Genomic DNA, 24,290 nt, shown 5'->3' on the forward strand with positions numbered 1-24,290 from the left:
CAATGATGTGGGGAAAAGATCATTGGGTTGGTCTTGTGATCAACTTGACATGCAGACAAGTGGAGATTTTGGACTGCAACATTCCCCATAATGAGTCCGATAATGAGGTGAACAAGCACATGGCTTATCTTCTACGCGCATTGCCTCATGTCTTAGCTGCGTTTTCGCCTCCTTCCGATAGTAGTCATCCTGAAGAAGACCAAGCATTTTCATGGGTGCGTCCAGACAATATTTACTTCAACGAAAGGTCTAGCGACTGTGGACCATGCGCGGTCAGATTTCTGGAAATGCATGCAGCGGGATACTCCTATGAGGATATGGGGCAGATCGATGACAAAATGGTGGACATATTCCGTCAGAAATACGCGATGGATACCTATGAAGAATTTATTGGAAACGCAAAAGTTCAAAACGATGGTTGAAGACGTGTATACTGCCTGCTTCATTTCGTTTGTTAAACCGAATTGTTAAACGGTTATTGTATCTTTCCATTCATCCAGACACTATAATTCAAACAGATCAGTTTATCTTTGATGGTTTTACATAGTCTTTTTTATATATTTAGGGTTTAGGGTTTAGGGTTTAGGGTTGCATGTTTAGGGTATAGGGTTTAGGGTTAGTTATTTGTTTCAAAGGAAAACAATTTCAGAAGTAGTTGGTGTTTTTACTGTTTCATTTAATAATTATTAGTGTAAACTTTAAAAATTGATTGCAATAACTATTTCTCTGAGTGTGTTAGGTACAAAATGTGGGAGAGGACAATAACTTTCCTATTAACTCATAAGACTCCTTTGTTTATTTCTTTATTCTATATATACATATTCAATGCGTGTGATAAACATCTCCAACAGAACTCAATAGTATGGCATCTCTAAACATCCCCAATCTTCCAGAAAAAATTTTGTGTAAAATAATAGAGATGGTGGGAGCGGATTCATTCTACTATCTTGGTGGTATTTTGCGGGCTGGAAAACGCGGTTATGCACTTGTCCACGAACCCTCCATCTTAAGGAAGTGTAATGTTCAGCCAATGGTCACCTTTGCAACATGTCAAATCTGCACTGGTGGTCAGTTTCAGGAGTTTTTCATCAGGTGCGTAACAGCTGGCAACACAAACGCTATCTACTATGAAGGGCTCTATGCAGCACTGATGGTAGGTCCTGAGAAATGTATTAGATTATTGCAACCAAATGTCCCAAATCATGATTTATCTACTTTAGCCGTCGGCATTTTCAACGTGTGTATTGGCAATGACAAGGAAGCCAGTAAACTGTTTCAGCAGTTCGCAGCTAATCACTATGACCTTCGCTCGGATGCGATAGTTGGACTAGGAGCTGATCTAGAGTGGCGATTGATATCATTTGGAGCGCCATACATGAACAGATATGGTGCATCTTTCAAATTTCCGGATGATGAGGTTATCAAGTCACCAAGCTGCCTTTATGGCCATGATTACACAGTCGATTTTGAAGGTTCTTGTAAAAACTGCAGGCTATTTTGGATATGCTGCAACATTTCTCACATCCTCTAGGACTTTATTTATGTTATCCTCGATGTTATCTGTTTTCTATCGTATAGCTTAAGTATTCGTGGACCTTAAGTATTCGTATACCTTAAGTATTCGTCAATGTTATCTGTTTTCTCTCGTAGACCTAAAGTATTCGTCAATGTTATATGTTTTCTCTCATATACCGTAAGTATTCGTAAACCTTCAGTATTCGTATACCGTTTAATCAATCAAAAGTGAGTAAAGATAAATACTAATGGAATTATGAATAGAGATGTCAATTGGGCTGTCCATGTCCATTGGGTATGTCCAAATTGGGTATTATTTTTCTTAAGTCCAAATTGACATTAGGCCATCTAATTTGGACTTAATAGGTTTCAGTCCAATTGGACAACTTTAAATTTTGGACCGTCAGTATTTGTATACCGTCAGTATTCGAATACCGTCAGTATTCGTATACCGTCAGTATTCGAATACCGTCAGTATTCGTATACCGTCAGTATTTGAATACCGTCAGTATTCGAATACCGTCAGTATTTGTACACCGAGTCTTATCTTTTCATGATAACTGTATGAGTAAAGAAACGATAAACAGATGTTGGAGTTTGTCTCCTAGCTTTGATGGTATACGTCATTTTCGAAAATAACAGCTAATGTTATACTCGACAACGGAATTATAACAATGCTTAATGTGGTAAATGCATTACAACAAATAATAATTACTGCCAACTGTCGAAGGGCGAAAAAGTCGTGGCGCAAGGAAAATCCCGGAGGAAAAGACCAACCTCTTTTATCCAGAAGCATCGGTTACACATGTCGTCAGTCTTGGCGAACTCTATATGCCACAGATCCCAATCGACATTCAACGTAGGTGCACAGGGGCAATTATAAAACAAAGGTCGATCTGTTGACATGAACATAAACTTCTTTGTTAAGAACCCCTCGTTAACGACCGACACCCACGGAACATCATCCATTCTAACAAGCCATCCAATTGTACCAACTGCTTCTCTCGTAAAACGAGCAAAGTATTCTTCATCATCCTAGTAGAGTTTGCGAGTCATTGCATAGGTATACAACGCTCGTTCGTATCCAGCATCCGCTGCTCTCTTCATCAAAGCAAGACCTTCTTCGTGGCGTTGTAGGGCGTAGAAATACTCAACACCCTTGATGTAAAGAGTACTTGGGTTTCCGACATCGTAGCATCTTCTCAACAACGTATTACGCAAGCCTGTCCACCAAGGGTATTTATACAGATCAAACGAAGAATAGACGTCAGGCGTGTCTGCCAGCGCACGCATTGACTTACAAGTAGATCTGAGTCTATACAGATCTTGAAACGAAATTTTTGCGACGCAGGAGACAATCAATTGTTGGATTTCGGAAGGGAGATCTAGAAAAGTCATCTCTGCCATTATAGCTAGATTGTGTTTTCAGCGTTGTGCTAATGATGTCCAAAATTCAGTTATTATAGTGAGCGGACGGCGGCAAGCGAAGGGTTGTCTATTTACGATGGTCACGCCCGTATAAGTCATTATATTGAGGAGACGCATTGAACCTATACCGAGACAAACGAAATAATGGATTTTTTATTAACCCTTTAAACCATGATTTGACAGTGTTAGGTTTCAAATGTAGGTGGGACAATAAATTTTCGTATTAACCTCACACGTTTTCTCTACAAACCTGTCTATTAAATTTCTATAATCCCTCTCATACCAACGATAAAACAGACCACAAAAAAACTCCAACAAGTGACCCCAATAGTATGGAAGCTCACGTACTCCCAAATCTTCCCCAGGAAATTGTGTGCAAAATCATTGAGCTTGTCGGAGAGGAATCATTTTATAATCTTGGCCCTTTTCTGCGGGCTGGAAAACGCGGTTACGCCCTCGCACACGAGCCCTCAGTCTTGAAGAAGTGCGATGTTAGTGAAATGGAGGAGGGGTTCGTCACATGTCAAATACGCCACGGTTGTCAGTTCCGGGAGTTTCATCTCAAATGTGTCAGTGCTGGCAACAGAAAGGCAATCTACTATGAAGGTCTCCTTACAGCACCGAGCATAGGACTTGAGGAGAGTATTAAAATATTAGAACCAAATGTCCCAATGCATGGATTCTCAACCCTAGCTGTCGCCATATTCAATGTTTGTCTTGGCAACGACAAGGAAGCGAGCAAAGTGTTTCAGCTGTTCGCAGCATATCACCATGACCTTCGATCGGATGATACTTGTGAAATGGGAGAATCCATAGAGAACCAATTGAAAGCCTTTGGAGCGGAAGACCTGAACTGCAACAAGTATGGGGAATCTTTCAAGTTCCCGGATGATGGCGTTATCAAGACATCCAGGTGCGTGTATGGTCATGATTACGCAGACAACTTAGAAGGTGATTGCAAAAACTGCAGGTTATTTTGGCTTTGCGTCAACATTGCAAACATCCTCTAGGACTTTATTTATGTTATCCTCGATGTTATCTGTTTTCTATCGTATAGCTTAAGTATTCGTATACCTTAAGTATTCGTCAATGTTATCTGTTTTATCTCGTAGACCTAAAGTATTCGTCAATGTTATATGTTTTATCTCGTAGACCTAAAGTATTCGTCAATGTTATATGTTCTCTCTCGTATACCTAAAGTATTTGTCAATGTTATATGCTCTCTCTCGTATACCGTAAGTATTCGTATACCTTCAGTATACCGTCAGTATTCGTATACCGTCAGTATTCGAATACCTTCAGTATTCGTAGACCTTAAGTATTCGTATACCGTCAGTATTCGTATCTTAATTTTACCAATATTAAACATGCATAAAAAGACAGCTTTAATAAACAGAAATCATATACTATATTATAAAATATAATGGGCTGTCCATGTCCAATGGGTATGTCCAAATTGTACGTAGTCCAAATTGTCCAAACCCAAAATAGAACCATAACATTTCACAAATGGTTTTAGCCCATCTGATTTGGACTTAATAGGTTTCAGTCCAATTTCACAACTTTAAATTTTGGACCCATCTAAAGGTCAGACCATTTGGGTTTGTTCTTGGTTAACCCATGGTCATTAAGCCCATTAATGGAATTATTCGTAGACCTTAAGTATTCGTATACCGTCAGTATTCGAATACTGAAGGTATTCGAATACCTTCAGTATTCGTAGACCTTAAGTATTCGAATACCTTAAGTATACTGTCCGTATTAGTATACTGTATTAGTATACCGTCGGTATTCGTATCCTAATTTTACCAATATTAAACATGCAATAAAAGACAGCAATAATAAACAGAAATCATAAATTATATTATAAATAAAATATAATAAAGAGTTCGAAAAAAAAGAGTTCAAAATAATTACAAAAAAACACTAAAATTCAAAATATTTAATAATATTAAAAGAGGAGGAGGTTCCTAGTCGGAGTCGGAGGTGCTGGAGTCGGTGCCGGAGCTGTCTGGGTAGTTGTCCATCCTGAACTGCCCAGAACCCAACGTGTCGTCGGTCCTGTCGGACGCGTCGTCATCCACGTCCGTCTCCATCTGTTTCCACTCCCAGTATTCACCTTCTTCATCGTCCTTAAACCCCGACGCTCCTTCGCCGTCATAGGCGTCTGCAACGAACTCTGAGTGCTTCAAGTTCCGAAACATAGCCGCAGCAATGGCATGTCGACATGGTATTCCAACTTTATGGAATTCAAGACATGTGCAAGACCTGGTTTCCAAATTAACAGAACTCCCGAAGCCGGTTGTTTTTAGAGTTACCTCAAATTCAAAAGCAGACAGAGGCATCACAGCGTACGCTCTTGCGTCTTCTAGATTGTCCTCCATCAACTCGTCAACAGCCGGGGGGATCTCACCACTCATTTTCGATATCTTTCGCTGTCTACTCACAAACCAACGACTAATCATGCGTCTGATGAACTCAAATAGCACCATTATCGGGGAATCGCGTGCAGGAACTAGTGCTTTGTTGAGAGACTCAGCTATATTCGAGCTCATTAGATTGTACCGCTCGCCCTCAAAGTGTGACCTTGTCCAATGCCTAGGATCGATCTTCTCAAGATAATCCCAACAGCGCTTATCTGTAAGTTTGATCTCCGCGTAAAGTCTCTTAAAGTGGGATACCTTGAATACCTCGGCTGCCATGCCAACCATTTGCTTCTGATTCTTTTTCTTGAATTTTGCGTCGACGTTTCTCTGTAGGTGTACGAGGCAGCACCCATGGTGTGAAAGAGGATACCACTTATCTTTAGCAACACATATTTGACTTGCTCTATCAGACACGATAGCTAAATCGGAGCCATCTTCTACGATCTCTTTCAGCTTCTCAAAAAACCAACTCCAAGACTCATTTGTTTCATTGTCTACAACAGCAAACGCTATAGGGAATACCTGATAATTGGCATCTTGCCCACTTGCAGTTAGTAAACACCCTTTGTACTTCCCAAACATATGAGTACCATCCACCACAATAACCTTCCGTAGATGCTTCCACCCGTCAATGCAAGCTTTCAGCGCCATGAACGCGTACTTAAACCTTATCCGACCCTTATCATCTTTTTCAGTTTTGATATCAGTAATGGACCCAGGATTTGCATACTTTACAACATAAAAATATTTCGGCAGGAGCTTGTAAGAGCTCTCTTCAGTTCCTTGTGCAGCCACAGTTGCTAACTCTTTTGCTTTCCAACATTTCCAATATGTGGCCGTAAACAAGAACTCAGTCCGGAGCATCTCGGGTAATTCAGATGCGCGCGGTCCAGCTTGGAGCCTTTCATACTTCGATCTCATTAGTGCAGCTATTACTTTCGACGTCGCATGTTTCTTATATTGCACTTTAGCATCAGATGTGCAGACATGCTTCAGTTGCGCCTTCCTCACGTGATATGCCGAAGATTCCCCCAATTGCTTAGCCATAACATAAAATTTGCATTTTTTATCAATGCATTTCGCTGCGTCGTAGTTAAACGCATGTTTGTGGAACTTGAACCTGAACACCTGCTTTAAGGCATAAATGTGCAAACTGATCTTGAATTCTTGCTTGCTACTGAATAGTTTTCCAGTGTACATATCAGCATCTGCTAGAGTGAAGTCAATATCATCGACGGTATAGTCGTTAACTGCTTCGTTGTTAGACGAAGATTCTACATCCTCAAATCCATATAGCTCAACGGCTCTAACGGATTTCATGAGTGATTCGTCATCAGCCTTATCCTTTTCACGACGTCTTCTTGCGTCTTCCTCACGGCTTCGAGACTGAGGTACCGGTTCGATAAAGTCGTCATCCTCGTCTTCTCCTATCAGGGTTTCATGTGTCTGACCACCCGAAACACACTGAGGTACCGGTTCGACAAAGTCGTCATCTTCGTCTTCTCCATCCGGAGTTTCATGTGTCTGACCACCCGAAACACACATAGGTACCGGTTCGACAAAGTCGTCATCCTCGTATACTCCATCAGATGTATCATGTGTCGGTCTAGACGAAACACATTGAGGGGCCTGCCCAACGAAATCATCACTGTCGTCAGCTTCCCGAGTATGCATGTTGAACGGCTTTGGAGGAGTCTGGAGAACCAACATTTGGGAGTTGTTGTCCAAACTTGGGTCCTCTTCTTGATTTGGATCTGAATGATTCTCAGTGTCGGCCACTTGATCACTTGACTTGACACCTAAATTGTTACTTGCTTCTTCAATATTCTCCATCGAAATCCTAGATGAGCCTATGTAATCTCTACCCTCATCTACGTAATCTTCGAAAGTTGATGGTGGGTTTGCGGTACGCTGTTTGTTTGTAGATGGACCACTGCCTTTGTTTGAAGAAGGATTAGTTCGTCCACTCCTCGTTTTAGTCACCACCTCACCACGTACACCTCCATATGTTACGTTCGTTCGACAACCACCACGTACCCCTCCATCATCATCCTTATCATCGTCCCATTCGCAATTTCGTCCAACAAAATCATGCCATAAATTGTAATCATAATCCTCATCGTCGTCATCTTCGCCTTCCCCTAACGCAGCATCTTCAGTCGTGTCCACTTTATTCTGAACTTCACATGTAGTTCCATCCACTTCACGCATCCCAAAACCATTTGAGGCATAAATTGCTTCAATTTCTGCAACTCCCATCAGAATTATTTCATCTTCGGTCAAATCAGTCTCACCGTCATTAACTTCATTCCGGGTGTTGCACATCAGCAGACGTACTCCCAACTTGTATTTCGTTGCTGCTGGCAACTTCTTTGGACTTCAAAAGATTCCCCATTGGCCTCAGATAAAGGATTTTCCCATCTACTTCCTCTTTGAATGTGACAAATACGTTGATGTACTTGTCCACCTTACGTGCCGAAGTGAACAAGTCGAAATCCTTGTCGTTGGAAATTTGAACAGGAGCTTCTCTTTCACCAACAGCACAAGATCCGTGTTCACGAAGCCAATATGACATCTCAATGGCAACAGACATTCCAACTAGACCGTATGACTCAATAATGGCCCGCTTCAAGGCTTCAACAGAAGTTATCAACTTCGCATAGACAGCCCTCCCCATACGGTCGCTATCAAGTTTAAAATCCCAGTCACCAGTGTCGTACATAATCCACCGTCCAGAGATTACAACGATGTATGAATCGTGAACACTTACGAAAAAATAGAACATAAATTAATTTAAAAATTCAATGTGCTAATCAGAAGCAATAAATATAGTTTCGTACAAAAAAACACCTAAATTCCGAACACTCTCAAATCTGTAATAAATGATTTCAGCCATAACTATAATGTCATAAATGCAATGGTGTACGGCTTATATATGATTTACCTTCGATGCTAGATACAGAACACTCACCATCCGCCATACCCTTTCCTCCCTCACCATATCGGATGCAGCTCATGCCTCTGTGTGTAAAATTCGCTGCCTCAAGTTCCCGAGTTCGGTAGCCTTTTTTACTCATCAACAAGGAGACAGGCAAAGAAATAGGGTTCGTACGTTTTTGTATTAAATAATTAATATTTGCCCTGTTTTTAATTAATAAATTAAAGTAAAACACATGTTTTCCAAAGTCACCAGTCATTAATGGCCATTCGTCCACCTTGGAGCCGTTGTTTCCCGCGAGAAATCATCACATATAAGGCCTTCCAGTTTTGGGGTCAAATAGCCCAAAAACGAAGCCCAATACCATGTTTCCTTCTGAAATTAAAATAATATAATATTAAAATCGTCTCTTACACGTACATCCGGCGCGCGTGTGTCGGTTTTCCAGAGGCAAGTTTTTCTGGGCAAAAGACAACTTGGTCCCACGAATTTCAACTCAAGATTGTTGGGCAAAAAGGTTAAAACTGTCCACTTTTTCTTCTCTCTCCTACTAGGTTGCCCAACAACCTAATTAAAACATGGGCTTGCCGAAATTTCTAATTCAAACTTGAGAGTTGCCCTATCTTCTAAATTTCCCAGTATAAAACTCATTCGGATATTTCTACACTTCGGATTGGGTTCAGATATTTTTAGTTCGGGTTTGGGTATTTAAATATAACCGAAAAAAACCAAATCATTTGATAAATTTTGTTTTTGAACCACTAATAAATAAATTTAAAACCACGTAATTCTTACAATATTTTTTTTATTCTTTCTCTTCTTTTGTTATTTAACACGATCAAGAATAACAAAAAAAAGCTCTGTGGATGGAAAACTACCCTTCCGTATGAAGAATGAGAAGATGGTTCGACGTGGCTCCCATTATTACAGTGACGTTTATGGTGGTTTTCGCTGATGAAAGCAACAACTAATGTCTCTGAAAAATCTTACATTGATCGTGAGAAAAACAATATTTTAGGAAAGATGATCTTTTTTTTTACAACAATATAGCTAAACAATGAACAAGTTCCTACCGGTTCAGTTAGCAAAACCAGTGGGATGGAATCAACATAGAAAAATAGGAAAGAAAATCTTGTAGGGAGAGAAGATGAGAGATGCAGATCATGCCTAAATCTCTCACATTTAAGAAAGAGATACATGTTCATATATATATATATATATATGTGCATATATTTAGATTAGGAAAAAAATGATTTAGTATTGATTTTATATAATATTATTTAACCCAAAATCGGTTAAGAAAAACGAGTCATTACATATCGGATGAAAGATGTAGATTTGGGTTAAAGTATACATACTACATCTTTCGGATGACTTCAGATAGTACTTTGGGTTTCGGATATATCCGATGAGGTTCGGCTATCCAAACTTGTTCAATACAAAACACGTTCGGATATTTTACTACTTTGGTTTGGATTCGGTTCAGTTATTTTTTGGCCAGGTTCGGATTCGGGTTTGGCTATCGGATAAAATGTCCAGCCCTATTCTCAAGTGCTTTCGAATTTTTAGTGATTTTACAATCCCAAATTTGGGACTTTTTAGGTCATGTCCGCTCTTTTTTATTTCCTTCTTTTTGTTTTTCCTTTCTGTACATTTTCACAATATTAATATTTGTTTTACTTATCTGACTAAAATCACTCCAATGAATCACCAAAATATCATAATTTTATCTCCAGTAAACACAAAAATCGACGTCATTCCACCAAATTTAGTGTAGCGTGAATAACACTATTCTTTTTTCGTCTAAAAAATATTTTATTTAAGATTGTCATCAAAGACGATAACATAAAAGTTGATATAATATATCGGATCAAGAAAGCCACAACAAGCTCTTGAGAAACAATCTAACTGTTAAAAAATATGATCTGACAAGTACGATTAATATCAGATGATTTTTGGTTGGATGTTGCCAATACATTAATATCAGATGATTTTGTTCCATGTTTTTTTAACATTTGGTTGGATGTTGCCAATACATTAATATCAGACCGATATTTGCCAATACATTAAAATCATTGATGAAGTCCAAACCGATATTTGGTTGGATGTTGCCAATACATTAAAATCAATGATGAAGTCCAGACCGATATTTGGTTGGATGTTGTTAATACATTAAAATATCAGATGATTGTGTTCCATGTTTTTTAATATTTAAAGTGTTTTTCGCATCACAATGGGGTGCAATCACTTTCATACCCTACATGTTAAACGTTCTCCAGATAAAATCAGATAATTTTCTCTCGTTAAAGTTGTTCTGAAAGAGATCGCTTCCGAAAAATAGATCATTTACTCTAGAATCCGTCGAACAATCTATGATAATCATTACAAAAAATTTAGAGCACCACAAGTATAAATCCGATTAAAAAATTCAGCGGAAAACAAAAAGATCCGTTAAAACTTAGAAAAAACAACTAGAACGAAATCTTAATATTAGAATATAAAGAAGAAAATATTATTAAAGGTGTAATCCTAGCATAAAAGCCACGGGTGCAGGCTCACAAATAAATCTCTCTTTTTTCCTCTCACTAACGGCTAGGGTTTCTATCAATCTTTTCGGTGTAACATTATTCATCACATTAAATATTAAAATAATATATTTTTAATTATAAATAGATTAGTTTTATTAAGGGAAATTCTCTAAAAACATTAAAATAGGTTTTTCACCAAAAAAATGGAGAAAATGAGCAAAAGAAATTTCATTAAGATATAAAAGATCTTTCTACCATTACTATAGAGGGGGATTTACCAAATATGACTCAAAACTTGATTTTAAATACAAAACTTTACCTAAACTTGAATCAAATGCAAAACTAACCTAAAAACCATGTGAAATTACGGTCAGCCCCTTGTGATCAAACAAAAAAAATAGAACTCATTTTTACGAATATAACCCCGGAAAGTCGTCTGAGTCTTCTGAGATACTATAAGTCGTCTAGACGAGTAAAAAATTAAAATCATGTAATTATAAACAATTTTAAGTAATATAAATTTAGATATAATAAAATTGAATAGTTTTCAACATAGATGAGTGAAAGTAGTTAATCATGATATTATTTGGCTTAGGGTTTGACAAAATCTAACCCTAAGAATACATACAATACATATATATATATATATATATATATAGAACACACAAAAAAACATTTAAGCTTTCCAGACTTACCTGGAAGTCTTATGACAGAGTCTTCTCACATGTCTTTCTTTCATAACAGATCTGAGCGTTTTTGTAAGTTTTAATGTCTGATTTTTCTTCATTTGGTAACTTCATGTTGCATAAAGTTCTTACATTTTTCCCAAACTAAAACTCTCCAAACCCATTCTAATCTCTTTGACTTGAAAACACCAAACTTTATATGAATTTTTTATTTTTGTCTCATGCTTTCTCACTAATCTATCTTTTTGTTGCAGGTTTTTAACGAGATGGTTCTCATCTTCCACTTGGATATGTACTTTGTGTGTTCTATATAAGTATATCAATGTAATCTTTCACTCATTTTCTCTGTTTTTAAGTCATTTGAACATTTTTTTATATGCAGGTTTTTCAGATCTGGAGCAGACTTTGGAAGATATATGGGAAGTCTTCTCGGAAGTCTTCTAAAATATAATGCGCCAGAAGACTTTCTAGAAGTTTTGTTTCTGTGGGGTCCAGGAAGTCTTCTGGCGGAGTCTTCTTTAATATCAAGTGGAGTCCAAGTTTTTCTTTGTAGAGGAATGATTTATAATAGTTTTGTTTCTGGTCTGTTTTGTGATTTGCATGTGTACTCCTTTAGTTGTGATTTTTTTTTTGTAAATTTGAAGAGATATTAATAAAAAAATTGGTAAATAAGTTCATATTCCACAATATTATTTTGCCAAAATTACTTGACATAATTGAAGTTATTGATACAACTTCAATAGCAAAACACAATAACATATAAAATTAATCAAATTTATTACAACTAAGGGAGAAGAATTCTCAAAAAAACTTAGTCAAATTCACAAAAAATAAACCATTACATAAGTTCAAAGATATAACACTTTCAATATAAGTCTTCTGGGAAGTCTTCTAGAAAAAAACAACATTGATGCATATAACAATAATGATACTTAAGTCATTGATACAACATATTAAGAATCATTTTAACCATTCTACTCACTCATAGCAAAAAATATCATTGATGCATATAACAATAATGATACTTAAGTTATTGATACAACATTTTACGAAACAAGTATTTTACCCACTTATAGCAATAATCTTCATTGGTTCATACTTAAGAGATGAAAACAAACAATAGTAACTAGTGAAAACATATCACAATTCTTACAAATTTGTGTTAAAAAACTTGGTCAAATTTAGTAAAACTAAGGCAGAAAACATATTTTGAAAATATGAGTTTTTACATATCTTGAAGTTACTTAATACTCTTAAAAATACAAGTTATTCAAAAACTAGCGTAGAAGACTTCCTCGGAAGTCTTCTCGGATCACCTAGAAACTTTAATAAACATGAATGTTGGTAACCTCATAAATATCACGAATTAAGTTATAAATTTCATCCAGTAGCTAAAATATTGATTAATAGATATGAATTAACAAAAAAAATGTTAATAATTCTTTATAGTTTTAGAGAAAATGAAAGTTTATAAAACATTGACGCTGACGACTTTCACGGAGGTCGTCTGGCAGACTTCTAGGAAGTCATCCATTAAGGTTAGTTTTGCAATTGATTTTTAACCTAGACGACTTACATGGACATCGTCCATCTTTGTTTGTTAAAAAAAATCGAGAGTCGTCTCGGGAAAACGGGTTAGTTTTGCATTTGACCGGATTGTGTCAGAAATTTGACTTTTCCTGGACGATTTACACATAAGTCGTCCTATAGAAAATTAAAAAAATCAATATTTTGTTATATTGCAATTGAAAAATAAAAAAAATAAAAAAAATTCTAGACGACTTACATGGAAGTCGTTCAAGATAAGCAAGGTTTGACCAGAATCTCGAAATAAAATCATGGATGACTTCAATGTAAGTCGTCGGATGGACAATTTTCGTGTAAGTCATCGGACGGACGACTTTCGTGTAAGTCGTCTAGAAAAAAATAACTTTTTTGTTTTATTTTCAATTGCAAAACTAACCTAAGACGACTTACATGTAAGTCGTCTAGGTATAACAAAATATTGATTTTTTAATTTTCTACTGGTCGACTTACGAGTAAGTCGTCCAGGAAAAGTCAAATTTCTAACACAATCTGGTCAAATTCAAAACTAACCCGTTTACCCTAGACGACTTACATGGAAGTTGTCTCGATTTTTTTTTTAACAAACAAAGATGACGACTTCCATATAAGTCGTCTATCAAAACACATTTAAAAGTCAATTGCAAAACTAACCTCTGCATTGACCAGAAGACTTCCATGTAAGTCGTCTACAGCCGTCTGGTCGAACAGATCTGAAACAAAAAACTGATTTCATAGTTTCAACCAGTGAGATAACTTGTTTAGCACACATAAGTCTTCTCCAAGTACCCAAAATCTCAAACAAAAGTGACCCACCAAGAATCGTGAGCTTCAATGATTGTATGAACCATAAAAATTTTAGAATCAAAATCTTGGGGTTTTTGGATGAATATGGAGAGAAAGTGAAAGATACGTTGTTTTTAGTTCATAAGAATTGAGAAAGAAAGAGTGTAAATCAATTTTTAAGTACATTAAGAGCTTCAAATTGGTTGTTCATGGTGGTTGGTGTATTGATGGCAATGACAATATTGTGAATACTTGAGGAAGATGAGGGTGATAGAGTCAAAAATGCATTTTCGAAAAGAAAAAAAGTGATGGCATTTTCGTGAATAATCTGAACTTTGGGGGTGAAAGAGGCAAGTCAAAGTTCCAAAAAAACATGGGTTAGTTTTTTGTTTAACTTCAAGTTTTGAGTCATATTTGCAAAAACTCCTACTATATATATATGAAAAATTATTTAAATAAATAATTAAGGAAAAAAGTAAAAATAAAAATTTATTTTTGAATATTTTGAATTCAAAATTTTTTGAATTTGTTTTTGAATTTTTAATTCTTTAAAAATAATTATTTTGAAATCCAATAATTCTTTTTGAAGCTATATTTAAAATAGGTCTTTGATATCGCTTAAATCACTCTATAGCAAAATTCTCTCTCAAATAAGAAATTCAGTTGTAGTACTTAAAGATTGAATCTACATAGAGCGTGAAAACACAATAAACTAGAGATATTAGGATTAAGCTAGACAAGTAATAATAAAGCAGTAAAAAGCTGTAAACAAGTGATTAGTTGGTAGAGATGGCAATTGGGAACCTGGACCGTGGGCTTGACCTAAGTCTCCTAAGAAAAAGTTAAATACTGCAGAACTTTGGTCAATTGCAAAACTAACATGATTACAAGAGAAGAAATCTCTAGAAGTCTTCTCTGGTATTTTCGAAGATTTTTCAAATTCACAAGTAAGCCAATATTTACAAAGGAAGACTTCTCAAGATGTCTAGTGTAGAGTAGACTTTCCTGAAAATCTTCCTTTGTAAATTTTCAATTGCAAATATGACCACAATGGAAGACTTTTGTAGAAGTCTTTTCTGAGAAGACGTAGAAGTCTTCTCTGAGAAAACTTTTTAGGAAGTCTTCTATTTAATGTTTAATAAACTTTCATTTTCTCTACAGTTAGAATGACTTTTTAATATATTTTTTATTAATTCATGTATATTAGTCAATACTGGGACTCATGGATGAAATTCATAACTTATTTGGTGATAATTATGAGATTTCAAATATTCATGTTTACTAATGTTTCTTGCTAATTCGAGAAAGAAATCTTTTCCATTAGATTTTCAAGAGTGTTAAGTCACTTCAAGGTATTTATTTTAAATTTCAAAAGTGTTAGATAAATTCAAGAATATCAAGTCATGTTGTTTAATGTGTCTTCTTAGATCATAAGATATAATTTTTAACTTACATGAGATTTAAAACTTCAACTTTCATTTAAAATTCAATTTTGATATTTTGTGAATATGACTAAGTTTTCTCTCTTAATTTTAGTAAATTTGACTAAGTTTTTGTGTTGTCGTGTTTTGTTTTTTTGTTTTTTACTTTTTCCCTCAAACGGCTATTCTATTACTCAAACTTGAAGTTTTTCCAGACCGGAACCGAACAACCAATGTAGTACAAATCCCTATGAAAGGATCTTGCTATCTTAGCTAATGAATCAGACGATACATTTTCAGACCGAGGAATATAAGCAATACAGAACTCCATGAATCTACACTTCAGCTTTAGCAGCTCCTTTAGCTAAGTAGAAAAGTTGGGCCATGATCCGGGGTCTTGAATCATCGAGATTAGATCCTTACAATCGGTGCCAAAATTATGGCACGTCGATAGTTGTTGCATGCACTCCATGGCCCATGAAAGGGCCTCGAGCTCTGAGTGTAGTGGTAAAATTCTTCGTCGTTGGTTCTTTGCCTCCCAATAGATGAGTAACTCATGAGTAGTTTGTCCATGTCCATCCATAACCACTAAAGAGTGCGTCACTTGTCCATGATCCATATATCATGCATCTCTCAGATATTAACTCTTGATGTGAAATTTGAATTTTTGCCGGTTTCTCCAGTTTTTGAGTAGCTTCAAACCAAGCATGTCATTCTGATTCAGCGTGTCGGATAATTTATTGTTTCTCGCTTTCCAAATATACCATATAATCCAAGGGTGTGGATCTCTATCTAATTTAGGAACTTCAATATTGCTCTTTCGCCAAAAAAGATAGTTTATATTTGTGAAATGGCTTACACTAGGGAAAACCAATGGTGGAGTAGGGGTTGCTGCATGTGCCTAAGTTTGTAAAGTTGGGGGAATTTTGATGCAGATAAATATTTGGAATATTTTCAAATATTAATTATTTATTTTATTAGTCATTTTGATACTTATCTTTATTATTTTAGAGTTTTATAGTTTTCTAATATATAGCCGCTTATGCTTAAGTTTGTATTCAGTTTTTGATTATTTAATAAAATTTAAGAGTTCTATATATATTCCTTGTTTTCAGTAGATTTATAGAGATCTCAACGAATTTGAGTAGACATTGATCTTAGAATCCAAGGTGGAGAGTTGTAATCGTAAGATCTCCCATGGCAGGCCGGCACAAGGTGGGACGTCTGTGAGTGGGGAATTGGTCCTTATGTATAGGTTGCTTGGAGTTGAGTATGTCGAGTCGGTCAATTCAATTTATAGCAATGATTGAGTTCATTGTATTGTGTGATGCTAGTTTGAATGAAAATGTATGGAAATGTTAATGTTATGTTATTTAAGGTTGCATTTGATTGATTGTAATGGATAGCCAGCCCTCTTTCCCGCATTATAGTGTCATGCGGGGAGACTTGTGTGGAACCATTTCACTGAGTAACCAATTTACTCATACCATACTTTCTATTTCTCTGTGTGCAGGACCATGCCCAGGACTGTGAGTAGAAGTATATGGATATGAGTGAGTTGGTATTTCACAGAAGGTAGTGCATCCGTTGACTTATAGGACCAGCAATGGAACACGCTAATTGTCTGAAATAAGTAAACATGTATCCATAACGCTTGCTCTGAACCCGGTTCGGACGTTGGGGGAGCAGACTGTTACATAAATAATCTATATTGAAATCGTCTTCTAAGCCGGTGGAACGGTATCACATGAAATTCCCCAGATAACATATCCACTTCCTCCTTAAGGAATCTGTTGTCGAATCACGAAATGTTGCTGTTTAGAACCATAACATGAGACAATTGTTAACTTTACAACAACGTAACATAAACTCTGAACATAGAGTAATGTTCTTAGGATACAATCTCATTGACGGCAAACACAGAGAAGTGTGCATCCCCAATAGAAGTTCTTAATACGTGTGTGAAGTTTTTACTTTGGGATCAGCTAAAAAATTATGGAAAACTAACAAAACTAATCATCAGCATCGTTCTGGCTATGTTTATGGGTAATGCATAAGGCTGATATATTATCTAGCCTATAAAAAGGAGGAGGGGGAGAGAGATATTAATTTTGTTATAATGAGCTTTGATACCAGATCTGAAATATACAACATAGCAGAACTATTGTCAGATAGTCATGGCGAGCTATCTTGTCATTAATTAGTTGTAGTCATGGAGATGAATCAGTTAAGCGTTTCAAATATTCTCTGTTCTTTCAAAGGATGCTCATTGCTTAAACAAACTAAAATCTTAAATTTACTGTGTTATTCCAACTTAAATCATATTATTGTATTATTCCTACTTCGAGGGGTACATACTAATCATGTATACAAAACGATAATTGAATGACAAATTATACTACACAATACATAAATTATTTTTCTGATGCCTCACTTCAAGAATTCTTCTTACTACACCAGGTTCAGCTATAGAGTGATCTGTATACTATTTGACCAGCAAGTCGGTAACATTTGTCAGAGATAACAAAACCTCAGCCAAAAGAAAAGTTTAAGATCAAATGGTCACATCCTCCCAAAAGGTAACTGGCAGCTCTGGTGATACAGGCAAGGTCGCAACACACTGGAACTGTAACAAAAAGGGAGAAACATTAAGAGTCAAGAATGCTAATTCAAATGATCTCATTATTAACAAATATTTTTAATCATCTACCTTGTGGTGCTTGTATTTATCTCTTACAGCTTGTAAAGCACCTCCTCTTCTGCTCAGATACAAGTCATGTATGATTCCAACACACTCTTGTAGATCAGCTGCTTTGTACTTTGTGTATTCTTCTAACATCTGGTTCTGTTTACATCAATCACAACCATCGATTATTAATGTCCCATTCAAAACATTGTACATGTAAGAGAATGAGAACAGAATGCTTACCCAAGGATGTTGTTTTGGACGGATGATGAACCGAGCAAGAAAGACAGCAGAAGCAGCCAACATAGATGGCACAAACTTCACTGCTTTGTAATCTAATATACTCAACTCTGATAAGTAGCAAGATAGTGGCTCTAGCTGCAAGTGTGGCACCTAAAATAAAGTCAATAGAAAAGGAATATTTAGCATTTGACACTCTTCATACTCTGCATTTTATATAAATGTAGATCAGTTAGAGCTTACATTGAAATCTTCTTGAGCAACCCTTGTGAACCGTCTGCACATAACAAAAAAAAAACAAGGAAAACACACACAAAATGAGGACAACGAACCAATACGTATTATCAGTATAAGACATGGTTTCATCGCACAATCTAACCTTATGAAAGAGTTGACTGTAGGCCTTCCCATTTCAAACTGAAGGGCAAGAAGTATATCTGCCTCCATCTTCACCACATCTTGTTTCGAGAATGTATTATCAGTGATGTAACAGAAATCATCTACTTTGGGAGGACTTATCTCTTCATACTTCCTACTCGTTTTCAATAACCAAAAGAAGAAGAAGAATCATCTCATAAGTTCTAGACATAGCAAAAGAGACAAAGAGGGATCTGATCTCAAAGATGCTTACGAGGCAATAAGCATTGCAGATACTCCAACAAGTTGAAGCCTCTGTTTGTTGACAGTCTTTAAGGACAAGAAGCGATCTATGTAAGAGACAGTGAGATAGAGTGTTTCAGGCAAGAGCTTGTACTCTTCAGCAACTTCAACTAACCAATCAACCAAAACACCTCTCATGGTTGGTGTCACATCTTTCTGAACCTTTTCGATGTAATCAGGTAAAGGTCTGTTCTTTGGCTTCACCTGAGTTCACATTTAAAAAAAAAAATGCTTTCAGCTTCACATAACATGTCCAAACCAAATCCGATTATGACAAGAAATTGGGAAGAACAATCTTAAATTGAAACTCTTCAGACCAAACCCACAATTAAATCGAGATGATTAGTACCTCCATCTCACGGAGATAGTCGTAGATGTCGGAGACATAAGGTCCACACATCTTAGGATCATCAGATCGAGCATCAATGTCAGATCGAAACTCCACGGCAGCCAAAGCCACAGGAGCAGCCTTTCTCTGCTTCGCTCCAAGACTCTTGGTGGGTTTAACGATCTCTCTCTTCTGATTGAGATTCGTGACGTTGGAGAGATTCAGAAGCTCGCCAAGAACCACTCTCTTCCTGGTGACACGTTCCTCCTCCGTGGCCATAGCCTTTCTCTTCGCCGCCGCTCTCTTTACCCTCACGCAGATCTCTTGCTGCGTCATGTCTTAGGGATTGAAGAGATTGCGAGAGAGAGAGAGAGAGAGAGAGAGAGAGAGAGAGAAGGATCGAGATTTGGTGGGAGGAAGAAGTGAAGGTGAGAAGGGGGAAGAAAAAGGCTGAGCAAAAGCGCCATTCCTGAGCAATTTTTAGAGGTGAAATCAAAGTTTCTCGCGCTCTGTGTGTGATTTTTGAGTTTTTTCAGAGTCAACAACAAAATTTTGGAGGTAATCTGGAATTTGTTTAGCGGCAAACTTTCATCAGATTTGTGTCTGAAATTTGTTTTCCCAGTTAGATTGCTATGGTCGTGCCACCGAAAACATATTTCACACGTTTATTATTATTTTCTACAGAATTATAGATTTACTCTAATTATCTACAAAAATTATTTGAACTATAAGTTCACATCACGTTTTAACACTCCTAATTATTTATGAAAAATAAAATTAAAAAAAAATTTATTTCAGTAGTTTATAAAAGTTATGACTAAATTATATCATATTTTAAAATTATTCAACTTGAAACTGAATAACTTTATCAATCTATATCATGTGTTTTTTGTCAGAAATATATACATAATTTTTTAATTAAATCAGAACAGCAATATTTATGTTTTTTTTTTTTAATATTAATTTATTGTATTTCGGTTATACCAAAGTGACAAAGTCCAAACCAAGCAATGAATGTCGTAAAGACAAAATTTTCACTTCTTTCCTACCTCTCATCACCAAACCAACAAAAGAAATCTCTGAAAATTATCTCAGAATCCCTAAAATTCACTTTGAAAAAATGGCAGAAACCGCCGAAACAATCAACACCACCGTCTCGCATCCGCAGCCTGAATCAGAAGACTCCACCACATTGTCCGCCACGGCGGATCAGACATCGGATGAAACCTCAAAAGCCGCAGATCTGAAGAAGGAAGAATCAGTCGCGGAGACGAAGCCAGGATCCATCTCGCTCCGCATTTGGCCGCCGACGCAGAAAACTCGCGACGCCGTCTTGAACCGCCTGATCGAGACGCTATCCACCGAGTCCATCCTCTCCAAGAGATACGGAACGCTCAACTCCGACGAAGCTTCCGCCGTCGCGAAATCCATCGAGGAGGAAGCGTACGGCGTCGCATCGAGCGCTGTGTCCGACGATGACGATGGGATCAAGATCCTTGAGGTTTATTCCAAGGAGATTAGTAAAAGGATGCTTGAGACGGTGAAAGATCGATCTGCAGCCACCGCCGGAAACGGAAACAACGAAGCGGTGGAGGATGCGACGGACGCTACGAAAGAGTGAGGCTTGAGTTCTGGCTTACTCTTGTCTGATTCCGTTATCTATTAGTGTTTGCTTTGATTTTGCCAGATTCATATGGGTTCTCTGAATTTATGACGAGATCTGTTATTGTAATGACTTGTGTGTGGATTTTGGTATTTGCTTGTCTGAAGATGGTTCCTTCTTCCTGATTCGCTGCTTGCTTGGTTTGGCTTGTTAACGATTATGAAATTAGCATTAATCAGCTGCTTAATATCGTCGTCTCGTCTGTTTTGGTTAATTGTATTCCTACTTGAATCAGTTTCTTGAATCTTCTTTCTACTTGCAATTAGGTTTGCAGTACTTTTTGAATCTTAATATTACAGCTAGAGATTTAAGTTCTTTAGATTTTGAACATGGATGTGTGTGGGACTTAGGAGCATGTTTAGTTTTTAATTGATGAAGTAACTATTTTGATTCACGTCAAAAACATGGAAACACGATTTACCTACATGTTCTAATGGTTGCTGAACATAGCTGCTACTGCATTTGGTTCTGTTTTTATGTTCTTTTCTTTTGGGTTAGATAATTGTTAATTGACTGTTAAACTAAGTTATATTCTTGCTCTTGTGTCGTCTTACATAAAAATAAGTGGATTTTTCTGCATTTTTATATTCTCTGTCTAGCTTCTTCATTATGCTTTGCATATTTTACCTTTAATTGTAGTAAAGCATTTTTTTTACAGTAGACAGCCGATTTATTTGGTTTGAATCTCTTTCTAAGCTTAGATGAGTATTCTTTAGAGTTCATCGAACTCTGCATTTACTAATAAATCTCACCAGTGCTCTTATACAATATCACAGATTCTCTGTTGCTCTCTCTAGTCTTCTCTCTGTTTTTTTTCTCCATTCCAGACAGCATTTCAAGAATCAATTTGAGAATCCAGTTCAACATTAGATTCAGTAATATGATAGCTACTTGGCTGATGAGTTCAAAACAATGTCACAGAAAACAGACATTTTCTCTGTTTTATTTGTGAAACGCAACTCGCGGAAGAGTAATATTTTCTCTTCAGAATATTATTTTTTAAACTCAGCCTGCGCCGCAATTCAAAATTTTCAAATCGGCTGATCCGTACTTGTCTCCCACCCACGGATTTTGATTAATTGCCACCCATGGGCATATTGTCATCTTCCCATGTAAAGAACAAAAGTGACACTCACCGGTTCACCTAAAACTCTCATTTGTAAAAATGAATCGTCTGGGTATCCAGACCAAATCTAAAGCCGTTCGATCAGACAAAATGTCAGGCATGTTGATTCGATATTTTGATCATTTTCTCAATAGGCCTTAATTAATAGGCCACATATTAATTCTCTCAAATATTTGAGCTCTTAAGTAGTTTATATGGTTTGAATCTGATCCATTAGGAGAAAGCTAAGCCCAAGCCCAAGTATGAGTTTTTGTTATAAAAGCAAACGGAGACAGAGCACAATAACCAACCAAGTGCGAGAGAGATTTCTCCAAATTCAAAATTCTGAGCTCAATTTTCTTCTTCTTCTTCTTCGTGTCTATCTCATCTTGTAACAGAGAATTGGAGTTGATTGAGTGATTGAACAGTCTATCACTGAAAAGATACAGTGGATAACGTAAGTGGATTCTTTCGTTAAGCAAGAACGAGTTTGAGACATAGAGAAAGTCGCGAGAACTATCATCAGCTCATTATAATTATTTTGTGCCCATTGTTGTTGTTCGAGGTTATCAGCTTCAGTTATTCTCCTTGAAAATTCATAGTTAGTTTTTTTTTTCACTTTGTTGTAATCGATTTAACATAACTACTCTTGATTTCTTCTATCCGTTTCGATATTTGCTATTTAGGGATTTTGAATCGGCTGTAGTATTACCTTCGTATCATGTTGGCTTACTATACTACTACTGACAATGTTCCTTTTTTTAATTTTTTCTCTGGCTTCGCTTGTGATGGGATAAGTCACAAAACTTATTCATCTCTTTATCTAAGTTTTCCTTTTACTATAGGATTTATCTCTTTCTTTTTCCTAATAGGTTTTAAGCTTTCTTCTCTTATATCTCAAAACTCACGATCAATAAACTATTTTCTTCAATCTATTTATATCGCTTAAGTTAGTACAAGAGCTTTGCATCCTTCTTATCTTCGTGATCATCTTCTACATCTGCGTTTATCCGTTCTTAATAGGGTTTCTAGTTTGTGATCTATTTATCCAGGTAGTTTTAGTCTTCCTTAACTCAGGACGGGGGGGGGATATGGCGAGTTGGAAAGTGACCACAAGAGCTCTGTGAAGGATCTAGGAATTCCTGGAACCCACAATATAGTAGCAAGGAGGAATACACCTTCTCTTTTGTTTGATCGGGAAACGGTACTAAACGGTGAGACGTTTGGTTTTAGATGTGAGTTAAGCAAAGACGTCTTATTGATGGTCGGAAAAGCGTTTAGTCGGTTACAAGAAAATGAGATGCGTAAAAGAAAGGAAATCGGGGCTCGAAGAGCTTGCCGGAAAGGTACAATAGGGCGAGAGAGTAAAGATAAAACCCTAATCTAGCCCCGAGTATGTGTGAGTGATTTCGGATCCTCTTTACGGTGCACCCCTTTCTCCTTATATAGTCGACTTGGTGATGTTTCGTGACCTAGCTTGTGTCGTCTTCGCAGACTTTTAACTCGTTGGGGTCCAAGTTGCTTTGGGGAGCCGTTAAGCCACATGCGCCTAGTCGATTGTGCGATAGACTAAAAGTACTCTCGGGTCGCGCCGAGGAGTTGGCGTTCCGAGCCGCCGAGCCGAACTGTCGTTATGTCATCGCGGGCTGGGCCGTCTATTCTTCGGGCCTTAAGGGATGGTCATATCCATCCTCTACAGTAAGTCCCCCACCAGTTCATCGGTGAGTAACGTTCTGTCGAGCTCGATGAATTTGGAAGGTCAATGGTTTGGGAGGATAGATGGTCTGTTGTAGAGACGTGACGCTCAATCGGTATACCGAGAGACGTCTCCTCGGCTTCTTGAGCTCAGGTGATTCGGAAGATTCTGGTTTGGACCGGTTTTCTTTTGGCTAATCCGATTTTGACCTCGACCATCTGTTCGATCTGGGTTGGACCGGGTTATCAAGGGAAGTCGAAGCGACACATCGGTTTCGTGGGCATCTAAGTGCTCCTTTGAGGCCCACGTAGGCCTAATGATGAAACAAAATTAATTACTTGACATTGTTGGCATGTTACTAGTTTTTACTAACGAACAAAAGTGAATTTCTTTAAATTATATTAAAATAACTTCTTTATATTTTCATTTCCATAAGTGAATTAAATACAAGTGATATATATTTTAGCCGACGTTTTTCTTCCCTCTTTCTCTCTTCCATCCCTAAAATCTGCCTAATCTCGTTCATCGTTGAGCTCCGACGTTCGGAGGATCCGGCAGTCGCCGGTGCACGTTAGCTCCGGCGTCGGAGGCACCACCTCCTCCTCTCTCTCCATTTTTATT

At 37.0% G+C, this 24,290-nt stretch overlaps 2 protein-coding genes across 2 annotated transcripts; one reads left to right on the forward strand and one right to left on the reverse strand.

Annotated features, from left to right (window-relative positions):
• Window positions 1–17,655: 17,655 nt before the first annotated feature.
• On the reverse strand, window positions 17,656–19,974 carry LOC103848253 (cyclin-A3-2). Its single transcript, XM_009125202.2, has 7 exons — window positions 19,227–19,974; window positions 18,849–19,081; window positions 18,597–18,749; window positions 18,461–18,494; window positions 18,221–18,370; window positions 18,002–18,136; window positions 17,656–17,917 (listed from the first exon to the last, which is right to left on the reverse strand). Exons 1-7 carry the CDS (start codon window positions 19,539–19,541, stop codon window positions 17,846–17,848), a joined length of 1,092 nt encoding a protein of 363 aa, XP_009123450.1. The 5' UTR covers window positions 19,542–19,974; the 3' UTR covers window positions 17,656–17,845.
• Window positions 19,975–20,199: 225 nt separating this feature from the next.
• LOC103848252 (WPP domain-containing protein 2) lies at window positions 20,200–21,055 on the forward strand. The gene has a single exon (XM_009125201.3). The coding sequence runs from the start codon at window positions 20,326–20,328 to the stop codon at window positions 20,824–20,826; it is 501 nt and encodes a 166-aa protein (XP_009123449.1). The 5' UTR covers window positions 20,200–20,325; the 3' UTR covers window positions 20,827–21,055.
• Window positions 21,056–24,290: the final 3,235 nt, after the last annotated feature.

This window comes from Brassica rapa, chromosome A10 (genome assembly GCF_000309985.2).
Source record: "Brassica rapa cultivar Chiifu-401-42 chromosome A10, CAAS_Brap_v3.01, whole genome shotgun sequence".
Taxonomy (NCBI): domain Eukaryota; kingdom Viridiplantae; phylum Streptophyta; class Magnoliopsida; order Brassicales; family Brassicaceae; genus Brassica; species Brassica rapa.

Bases quoted from the DNA above. Each gene is read 5' to 3' on its own strand.
- LOC103848252 (XM_009125201.3), top strand. From the start codon at position 20,326: ATGGCAGAAACCGCCGAAACAATCAACACCACCGTCTCGCATCCGCAG.
- LOC103848253 (XM_009125202.2), bottom strand. From the start codon at position 19,541: ATGACGCAGCAAGAGATCTGCGTGAGGGTAAAGAGAGCGGCGGCGAAG. The intron at 18,750-18,848 runs GTAAGCATCTTT...GAAAACGAGTAG, and splicing joins TCTGCAATGCTTATTGCCTC to GAAGTATGAAGAGATAAGTC. The intron at 17,918-18,001 runs GTAGATGATTAA...TTTTTGTTACAG, and splicing joins ATAAATACAAGCACCACAAG to TTCCAGTGTGTTGCGACCTT.